Source organism: Anser brachyrhynchus, assembly GCF_964034855.1.
Source record: "Anser brachyrhynchus genome assembly, chromosome: 4".
NCBI lineage: Eukaryota > Metazoa > Chordata > Aves > Anseriformes > Anatidae > Anser > Anser brachyrhynchus.
In genome coordinates, this window is record NC_137698.1 from 65,524,806 (window position 1) to 65,535,653 (window position 10,848).

At 45.9% G+C, this 10,848-nt stretch overlaps 2 protein-coding genes across 2 annotated transcripts; one reads left to right on the plus strand and one right to left on the minus strand.

The window, feature by feature from the left end:
- Positions 1 to 847: 847 nt before the first annotated feature.
- Positions 848 to 5,162, minus strand: DRD5 (dopamine receptor D5). The gene has a single exon (XM_080590333.1). The coding sequence runs from the start codon at positions 4,942 to 4,944 to the stop codon at positions 3,478 to 3,480; it is 1,467 nt and encodes a 488-aa protein (XP_080446459.1). The 5' UTR covers positions 4,945 to 5,162; the 3' UTR covers positions 848 to 3,477.
- LOC308193851 (uncharacterized protein) lies at positions 4,943 to 10,848 on the plus strand (the record flags this gene model as incomplete). The annotated part of the gene is made up of 2 exons (XM_080588916.1): positions 4,943 to 5,847; positions 10,326 to 10,848. The coding sequence occupies 2 exons, from the start codon at positions 4,943 to 4,945 to the stop codon at positions 10,369 to 10,371; spliced, it is 951 nt and encodes a 316-aa protein (XP_080445042.1). The 3' UTR covers positions 10,372 to 10,848.

Here is a 10,848-nt window from a genome sequence, read left to right on the forward strand (position 1 = left end):
GTGTTGATGGAAGGTACAAACAGATCAGTTCCAGAGTGACACCACAAGAATATGATGATTATAAAAACATACCTACAATTCCAATGAACTCTGCTCTATGGATAGGCAATGCATTAGTCTTTAAGAGGAAACCCATTAAAAAAGTAGGGCAGCAGTTTCATCTGAAAGAAACCAGTTTAAAAAAATCCTTCTGGGGGATGTTCTCATCAGAAAAGTCTTATACTTCAAGGCAAGATACATATTTCTTTAAAAATTTCATCTTTCTAACTCTGAATACTCTAGCTTTGTCAGTGATAAGAATTTAAGACATTAAAAAACAACAAAAGCATCTCCATGTTACAGGTCAAGAGCAAGGTTTTCTTTCAGATCCTTAAGGTCAATCTGTGCTTCTAGCAAAAAAAAAAAAAAAAAAAAAAAAAAAAAAAAAACCAGTACCTTCTCTCTGCCTTCCGAAGCAGAAATGTTCCCTTTATGATGCTCCTGGGCTCCCAGGGATGAAGCCAGTGACATGCACATATTCCAAGGAGAGAGAACACCTTGTAGAGTGCCCACCAGAAATCATTTACCAGCTGAAGTCACAAACCAAAGATTAGTAACGAAAAGCAGCAATGTGAATGGTTTTCTTCACTGTCCTAATTATGCTCCCAAAGTCTGGGGCCAGGCTAAAAATTGCCTTCCTTCAGACCTGAGTTAAGATAGGACTGAATGTTTCTAAAATACCATGAAAAGCTGTTATCATATGAACCCACTGATGGACACGTCATCTTCTTGCTCACCCACTGATTCTGGAAAACCAGGCAGAGACTTGGAGGAAGGCACCTGTCAGGTGGATGCTCTAGTTCTTGTACCTATCTACCCCTGCAACACACATGCAGGGGGCTAGATCCAAGGGAATTGTCACACCTTCAGCATAAGAATTATTTACAGAGGAAAGCTTACTGAAAAGGGGGACTCTGTCTTCACTGTTACTACTGACACTCTTCCATCGCTCAGAAAGGAACAAAACTGTTCCTGGACCACGGTGTAACACTCAAAGCAGCAGACTTCACAGCCGGTTGGTACGCAGGTGCTCTGGAAGACAGCATCTCTTTTTCCTTCCCTATTTCCCTTGACTGTTTCTGATTTAAAATTGCATAAAATATAGACACTGTCCTGGGAGCTGGAATTAGCAACAGATGCTTACACCTCTTACATCTGCTTATCATAAACTTTTTTACACAGATTCAGAAAGTTTAACATGCTGTACTGGCCTCAAAACTTGAGTAGTTAACTACAAAATGCAAAAATCTAAATTCTGATTGGGATAATTCATCACCAGGAGCCATTTTCTTCATTTTTATTTGGTAAACTGTTTTAATTCCAGGCAAAGACTATCTCACCATAAAGGCTAGAACTGTGGTCAACTCCTGGAAACTCCTGAATGTTTTAGTAGAGAAATGACAACCTGCTCACCCTAGATGTCAAGCCATTAGTGGGCTGAACCTGGTTATGGGCATGGGATTTCTATTTTTCAAGTCTTCCTAAGCCACACACACAATATCCTTTTCTGAGGACAGCTGTAAAGGGATATTACATTGAGATACCAACAGGAAAGAAAATACTCGGGGAAAAGTCAATCTTCAGTGACAAAGGAGCAAGCAAAAAGATAATCCAAAATAACCATATAACCAACTAATGTCAAAGACCACACACACAAAATTACAACAGGTGCAACCACAAAGGGACCTCAGTCAGACGTCTCCAAACTTCTTCCACCCCATAACCCAAGCAAAGATAAGGCAGCCCCTTTCTGCCCACGATGAGGGGCTTGGCTTCCAAAAAAGCTCAACCCTAAGTGCGTAACATTCTCAAATACTACTATCTGCTTACCAGACTTCCCCTGAAGCATGCTAACTGGTGTAAATCATATTTTCCCCCCATACATCACACAGGGACCTTCAGTTCCCATTTAGGTGGGATGGTCGGGCCATGGTGAGGCCGGTCAGGGGCATCTCTGCCATCAGGGCCCTGGCAGGGAGTGCTACTGAATTAGTGCATACAATTCAATTTAAATCTGCTCAGCTCGTGACATGGGGATTTTTAAAGCGTAAATTAATTCAAATCTTATGCATAAAGAACTTGCTTTTACTACCTTTGATCATTTGTCTTGTAAATAGTATCACTTCGGTTTTCTGATCTGAAAACTTGCAAAATTTCTAAACAGTACATTCCACTTGTTCGAATAGATACAGTTTGAAATACTTGTTTACAATTTTTAAGACTGCTTTAAAATGTTTTGTAGAGTCAAAGCACTAAAAGTATATTTCACACTTAAAAAAAATGTAATTAACTTCCAGTGAAAAAGTTAAAAAAAAAAATGTATTTTTTTTTCTCTCAGTTTGAGTAAGTTCTCTAATATACTGTGTCTACACCAGGAACTGCTAATTACTAACATCATTTTCAGACATAATTAATGTTTTTAGACACATCCAGCTGCTAATTCTATCACCAAACTCTTCTCGTTAATGGTATTTTTAAAAAGCAATTTCAAGTATTGATTTAAGTGGAAAGCCTTAATAGCTTGCAAGCAGGCGTGCTTGATATTCTTAGCTGCAGAAAGGAAATCATAAATAGGGACAGTATCAGTTATACTAAGAAGAAAAATAGACATAAATCTAGCTGTGAGTAGAGCCATATAAAAGAGCTCATTTAAGTCAATCATTCCTATGAGCCTTCCTTCTATTCAAAAATTGTATTTCTGTGCAGACTATTTTGCTTTTAAAATAATAGGGTTTGGTAGTTAGTCATTCTAACCATTCAAAGAGAAATGCTGAAGTTTGAATACTGGTTGTAAACCTTTCAGGGTGATAAATGAAAGATAATAACCCCTTGATCAATGTAACTTTTATTTATTCATCTGGGAACATGGCAAGGATATCATAGGCAACAACGCCGCCTAGGAGAACATGGATTTCACATAAACTGTTTTGGCAGAAACACGCATTTAAATAATCATCCAAATCACCACCTCACTATTTCTATCTTCAAAGAAAAATAAACAAAGAAACAAACCCAAAGAGAAATGAAATATAAGACCTGAACAAATGAACAGTCTAGATTTTTTTCCTATTCAATATCTATGCCAGCCCCAACATCTGTCCCTGTTTTTAAAAGTTGTAATACTTAGCACTGATGATGGCAACTTTCATTTGCAAACACGTTATAAACACAAACTGACTGCAATTAAACCACGATACCTCACCACAGCTAATCAACGAGCCCACCTAGTCCTCTCTTGGGCTGGGGAAGTGCTGCATGAAGTTTGTTCTGTCAGCTCCCTGTGTGACAGTGTCTACATCCTGCAAAGTGCTACACGTACAAGTGAGTTTAGCATGAAGTGACTGACCAAACTACAGCATAAAATCGAGCAGGTTTTTCCATTCAGTGCTAATATTTTGTTGTATAATCCAAGCAGAACTGACCGGTACAGGATGCAATTTAATGTAAACCATTTGGAGTGAAAGGTGTTATTTTGCCTAGTGAAATCTCTCCCTCGCAGTCCAGCTCACAGACAGAGTCAGTGGCAACCTCAGGGTCAGGGGAGATCTGGGACATCCTATCAAAAGGGTCCTCGCGATTCTCCTCACAGTCAACCACATTTGGGATCATGTTAACATAAGCAGTCACTATCTCCTTGTGGAAAAGGGTGTCCTGGTTGTAAGAGATAAGCTCATTGCTTATATTAACGGTCTCCACTGGAGTACTAGAGCAAAACTGGCTGCATCCCAGGAGGTTGGAGAAGACCTTTCTAAAGTCAGCATTGAAGGCATAGATGATGGGATTGAGAGAAGAGTTGGCCCAACCAAACCAGACGAAGATATTAAAGGTGGTCTCGCTGACGCAGGGAAGGCCTGCATGGGGGTCACTTGGTGGGCTCTCGCAGAAGGGAACCATGCAGTTCAAAATGAAGAACGGCAACCAGCAGCAGACAAAGACGCCCATGATGACGGAGAGAGTCTTCAACACTTTGGTTTCTTTCCTGATGGAGGACTTGAGGCTTGTGTGATGGTGGCAGTCAACATGGTTGCTCCGGCAGCTCTGCGCGTGCTCGGCTGCCCTCTCCAGGGAAGAGATCCGACGGATCTGCACCTGGGCAATGCGGTAGATCCGAGTGTAGGTAACTATCATGATAGCCACGGGGATGTAAAAACTGATCAAGGAGGAGGAAATAGCATAAGTCCTGTTGAGGCTGGAGTCACAGCTCTCTGATGGTCCAGAGAGGGTATCGTTGCTGCCAGAGGTCCCATCGGAGGGTGTCATTGCTGCTAATGCCACCCACGTGGTGCTCAAGTCTTCCGCCCAGGTGGTGACAGCACCCGCTGCTGCCCAACCAGCGCCAAACCCATCTCCAATATCCCCAACAGCCACGGCAGCAGCATCCCCACCTTTGTGCCAGTTGAGCTGGACGGGGATGAAGGAGATGAGCACAGACAGAGCCCACGCCACACCGATCATCACCAGAGCCAGCCGCTGGGTCATCTTCCTCTCATAGCGGAACGGGCTCGAGATCGCCCAGTACCTGTCCACGCTAATCACGCACAGGTTGAGGATGGAGGCCGTGGAGCACATAATATCGAAGGCCACCCAGACGTTGCAGAAAGCCCCGAAGGGCCAATACCCGGCCACCTCCGCCACCGCCTTCCAGGGCATGACGAGCAGAGCCACCAGCAGGTCCGACACGGCCAGGGACACGATGAAGATGTTGGTGACCTTGCTCCTCAGGTGCCTGTAGCGGACGATGGCAGCGCACACCAACACGTTCCCAAACAGCGTCCAGAGGATGAGCAGAGCGAGCAAACTGCCCGCCGCTACCTGCGCCGCCCCGGGGGCTCCCGACGACGACCCCCGGACCCCTCCGGGGGACCCCGCCGCGGGCTGCAGCGGGCTCCGGCCGCCCCGCAGCATGGCTGGCGGCTCCCGGTTCCCGGCGGCGGGGCGGCGGAGGCCGGGGAGCTCCGAGCAGCCAGCGCCGCCCCAGCCCCATAGGGCCGCTGCCCCCCGCCCCGCCGCCCCCCGGCTGCCCTCCGCGGGCTCAGCGCCTCCCCATGCCCGCTCTTCGCGGCTCCGTTTGCTCTTCTCCTTCTCGGGAGCCCCCCGCCCGGCTGCCCCCTGCCCGGTTGCCCCCTGCCCGGTTGCCCCCTGCCCGGTTGCCCCCTGCCCGGTTGCCCCCTGCCCGGTCCCCCGCTCCCCGCCGGGCGGCTCCGCGCTCCGCCGCCCGAGGTGGCGCCCGCCCGGGCCGCCGGCTGCGATCGGGGAGCTCCGCCGAGCTGCGTCCCCCCCCTCCTGCTCCCCGCCGCCCCCTCCCCGGGCCGGCCCGCCCCCGCCCCCGCCGCCCTGTGAGCATGCTCGATGCCGGGGACGCCCCGTCCCGGCCGGAGGGGAGCGGGGAGAACGGGATGGAGAGGACGGGGGGGATGCCCCGCACCGCTCCCTCCCCCCCCATACACCCATACATACCCGCGTCCCTGCCCAAAAGAGACGTCCTGGCCATCTCTGCGCCGAGAACAGCCCCGCCGGGGACACTTTGGACGGAAAGTCCCCCTCGTCCCACGGAGGGGAGCGGGGCAGTGCCGCCCTCGCCCCCGGGGCTGCTGGAAGCTGGGGGGCAGCGGGACGGCCGCGTTTGCCCCCCGCAAGGATGGGAGATGGAGCCCAGCTCGGTCACTGCCGCGAGAGGTTCCCGCCGGGATCTATCGCAGGCAGGAAAGCCGGCAAACGACATCGGATTCTCCCTCGGCTCAGCCCTTCCATGGGATCAACCGTGCGTAAAAGCCAGAAAACAGATTTGGGACCTCTAGCAGCCCAGGTGTGAGCGCTGTGCGGTGGGACTCACCGTGCACTAATTTACACCTACGTTTCAGACGACATGCTTCAGCGATTTTCGATTAAAATACTACAGACTTAGTTTCTCCCAAACCTATTTTTTTTAAATATCTTTTACAGAGATCTAATCTGTTCTTGATTCAACGTGCTGTTTTGGCACTAAAAGGGCTGAGAAAGCCACTCTCAGGAGCTATCCAGCTCCAGGCAGGTGGGCAAGACTTACTGTGCCTTGCTGGATCTAAAGCGGCATGAGGGAGGATACAGCGTTAGTGTTACTAAATACGGAGTCAACAGAATCAACTCTGCAACCTTTTAGGCAATTTTCTAAAATTGTCACAGAAAAAAATGGAGCTGAGCTTCAGCTCCCGCTTAAGAAATTGGCACTACTTTTCCACATTTAAGCAGAGTTATATTTAATATTGAAGGGAGACTATAGCTTTTGTCACCACTGAATTCTAAACAGCATGACTAAAGCAGGGATGCTGAGGCAATGTGTTGCTCACACAAACTCTGCTTTCCTAAGCAGTGCCTCCTACAATTTATATAAGTGAAGGACCAAATTCCACTGGCACTTGTGCACGTACACGCAGAAGCCGCTGGTCCAGAAATGTGGATATTTTATGTAATAAAAAAAAAACACCACAATCATATGATGTGCTTATTTAGCATGTATGCATTGCTTCACCAATGCAGAGATGTGCATAGACATGTAAATGCACTGACACAGTTTATGTAACACATATATGCATGCATTTACTCGCAGTCAGTATGTGCTATATGTTTAAATAAACATTCAGGTAGCTATAATTGTGCATAGTAATACCCGTAGTCTAATAATAACGTAAGGTGCCCAGAGCTCGGCAGCAGCAGGCACACGCCGGCGGCTCGGTACAAATCAGCGCTGGCGTTTGAGGCGGCTGGGAGCGGCAGAGGTGCAGGCATGCGTCTCCTTCATCTCCTTCATCCAGCTCTGCTGCCTGTGCTGGGGTCATGCAGCGGGGAGGTGTGAGCAGCTGGGAAAGGTGCCTTAACCCGTCGAAGCAAAAATTGCCTGAGCGCATTTGTCAGGCATCTGAAGAACAAAATTTGATTCTGCTTTACGCAGCACTGTCTGCAAGAGACTGACCTGAAGTAGGGAGGAGTTTTCAAAGTATCTCTTAGCAGCCAAGTATGGCATTTGGATGTGTCTGGCTCCTGTGTAACTGAGAATTCAGAGCATATAATGCTCTCACATATTTCATCTCTAGCAAATGTTCTTGCATTTCATCTGCTGTGAACTGAAGTTCACAGAGGTACCTATGGAAAGAGACCTAGTGCTGAGCTGAGGGAAGTTTCATCAACCAGAGACGTGCCTGGATCTGTAGGTGCACTGGAGATACAGTTTTCAATGTTGATGCAGCATTTCATGCACACTCAGAACTTATTTCAAGTCACAGGAATGCTCAGGCATTCAGGAATATCTTCAGTGGTAGTAGAAAAAGGTACAGGTTTGTGGTGAGGCTTACAGCCCCGTGCTAGTGAGCTCAGGGGGTGTGGCAGGGGGGCAGGAGGGAGAAATGGGACCAGCGGCTTTCCTGCAGCGCTTGAGGCAGATCATTCAAAGCGCCACAGCAGCAATCGTATAATGGGGATGTTTGTGGTATGTCACAGTATTCCACCCATTCCATCAATATTTTGGGGGACTGGGATAAAAGCCTTTAGCATTTATAGGTTATTAGCATCTTTTTTTTTTTTTTTTTACTTTCTGTAGGCAGTTTGCATATAAATCTCATTTTATTAATAGTCCATTAAAACCACAGCTGTCACTTGCTGAGAGATTTGGGGTGGTTTTTCTTTTTTTTTTTTTTATCCTGAAATCATCTTTGTAATGGCATTTGTGCTTTTTCTTCAGAGCTCTGCCTTGTTTCTCTCTCTCTCTCTCTTTTTTTATTCACCTGTTAAAATTGCACTTGTCTCTCACAGCTGGCAGATTGGAAGTAACGGAATTTAACTGCTATTGCAAGGTTTCTGAGGGAAAAAAAGTCTTTACAGTTCCTGATTTTGGAGATGTATGTTTTACTAGCTCTCTTTCCTTTTATTGCAACACAGTCTACTTCCATTTCAAAACACACAAACCCGCTGTTCTCACAGAACGGTCACAGACTGGCCGAGGTGGGAAGGGACCTCTGGAGATCTTCTGGGCCAACCCCCTGCCATGCAGGGTCACCCAGAGCATGTCACACAGGATGACATCCAGGCGGGTTTTGAGTATCTCCAGAGAAGGAGACCCCGCAGCCTCTCTGGGCAGCCTGTGCCAGCGCTCTGTCACCTCACAGTAAAGAAGTGCTTTCTCCTATTCATCCAGAAACTCCACTGCCCCTTGTCCTGTCCCTGGGCACCACTGAAAGGAGTCCGGCCCCATCTTCTTGCCACCCTCCCCTCAGATATTTGTACACACTGATAAGATCCCCTCTCGGTCTTCTCTTTTCCCAGCTAAGCAGGCCCAGCTCTCAGTCTCTCCTCATATGGCAGATGTTCCAGTACCCTGATCATCTTTGTAGCCCTCCACTGGGCTCTGTCCAGCAGCTCCATGTCCCTCTGGTACTGGGGAGCCCAGAACTGGACGCAGTGCTCCAGGTGAGGCCTCACCTGGGCTGAGGAGAGGGGCAGGGTCACTTCCCTCTGCTGCTGGCAACGCTGGCCCTAATGCACCCCAGGGCACCATTGGCCTTGTTGGCCACAAGGGCCCATGGCTGGCTCACAGTTAACCTGCTGTCCACCAGGACCCCCGGGTCCTTCTCCACAGAGCTGCTTTCCAGGAGGCCGGCCCCCAGCCTGTACTGGTGCCTGGGGTTATTCCTCCCCAAGTGCAGGACCCTGCACTTGCCTTTGGTGAACTTCATGAAGTTCCTCCAGCCCACCTCTCCAGTCTGTCCAGGTCCCTCTGGATGGCAGCACAGCCCTCTGCTCTACCAGCTACCCCTCCCAGTTTAGTGTCATCCACAAACTTGCTGAGGGTGCACTGTATTCCATCATCTTTCTATAGAAATGCATTTATTTATTTATTTATTTATTTTACATTCCCAAAGTCGCACATTCTAGCCAAAGAGGTACTCAATGTGAAGGGATAAAAAATAATTAAAGCCCAAAGGATGTTAAAATCTGTAGACACAGACATCCTGCTGAGGGTTAGGCGATAAAAGCATCCCAACAAAGCGCTCCCATTACAGTTAAGTCTCAAAACGGGGAAGAAGAGGTAAAGGTGGACGTGGCTGGAAGTCACTGCACATTAGGCCCTTTTAACAAGGTATCTGGACGTGTTCTTAACTTTAGAAGCAAGCTGAAGTGGAGCTATATTTAGTAGCATGTTTGAACGTATGCTTAGGCTCCATCAGTTTCACTCACTGAAGCTGAAATGCTTTACTGCACAGGGATAGACAAAGGTGCATGCGTATATATATATAGGAACACAAAAATATTGAGGAAGGAAGGAAGAGGAAAGAACTGGTATCAATTTATTCAGCACAAAAAAGTCCTTTCAGACTGGGTCTGCTTCTGCTGTTCTTGTTTCAAATAATATCTATATAAATATGAGCAATTGGAAAATGATCAGACAGGAGTTACAGGAATTTTATCTAGGAAACTTTTTTAGCTGAACAGAGGACACCAGAAGGGTTAGAACCAGCTGGGAAGATCTGCCAGGGGAAGAGGTTTTCTCGTAAAATACAACTTTTATTCTTTCAGGTAAAGTTATAAAAACTGCAGAGACTAGGAACTGAATCTATGAGAAATCAGGATATAGACAAAATGTGTATTTTTAACAGTGAGGACAACTAATGGCTGATAAAATTGATTCAGGGTTGTAATGGATTTGCCATCGTTTGAGGTCTGAAACTCAAGGCTGAATGCATTTCTTAAAGACAGTGCCTCAGCTCCCCTCCCAGCTCCATCCTGCTTCAGATGGGACCAGGCAGGATACAGTAGTCTGTGTTGGGAGGAAAGCAATTTCAGATTATTGCAGTTCTACCTTCTGGCCTTAAAACCCATTTAAGTTTTTTTTGTTGACTTCAGACTGTGATGGATAGTATTAATTAACCATGTAAGAGAATAAACAGCCCTCCCAATATCTCTGTTAATTCTTTTTCTTCTGTAATGAGTGTGATATGGTTCCTACATAAGCTGTTGATCATTCTGTGGTTGAAATCATGAAGTAATTGATGTTACCAGAAGCAATTTCCACAGATTTCCTTTTTTTCCTTTTTTTTTTTTTTTATTCATACTATGCCTGACAATTTAAACCAATGGTGAAAGATGGAAGTTGAATATTAGTCACAACCAAAAACAAAGGAAATATGACTTTTGTAAATATGATTTCCTGGTGGACTGACTTAGTTCATTTTGTGGCTTCTGTCTCATAAAATATTATCTTGTATCTTTGAATATTCATAATTATATACTAAAAGTTAGTATCTATATTTTTTCAGGGTTGAAGCTAATACAAGAGGGCCTCACATGATGAAAAACTACTAAAGATCAGTGGGATCTGAAGCAAGATAAAGAAAAAAGAAGGCAAACTGATTTATGCAGTCATACAATTTGGGTACATTATTTGTATTCTCTGTGCATACACAGCCACATCCAAGGTGAGCATCTGTCCTGAGAAAATTATTAAGATGAAAAAGCTATCTAAATTTTCTAATACTGACCATTTCAAGATTTAATTATTTATTTATTTATTTATTTAGTCAACTGTATTGCCAGACTGCAAATAAAAATTAGGTGGGCTTAATTCCCTAAGAAGTGAGTGCAATTTCTTCTCTAACAATTTGCCCTATGGGGTAATTTGAATAGATTTTTTTTTTTTCATTGTTCTGATTTCTCTGTTTCTCTAACCCTCTGTATATTAACAGGACCTATGAATATTGAATTGAATGTGTAAATTACAGGAGTCTTTTTTATTAATTATTTTTATTGGAACATTTTCCATCAACGTATTTGGATGTCACC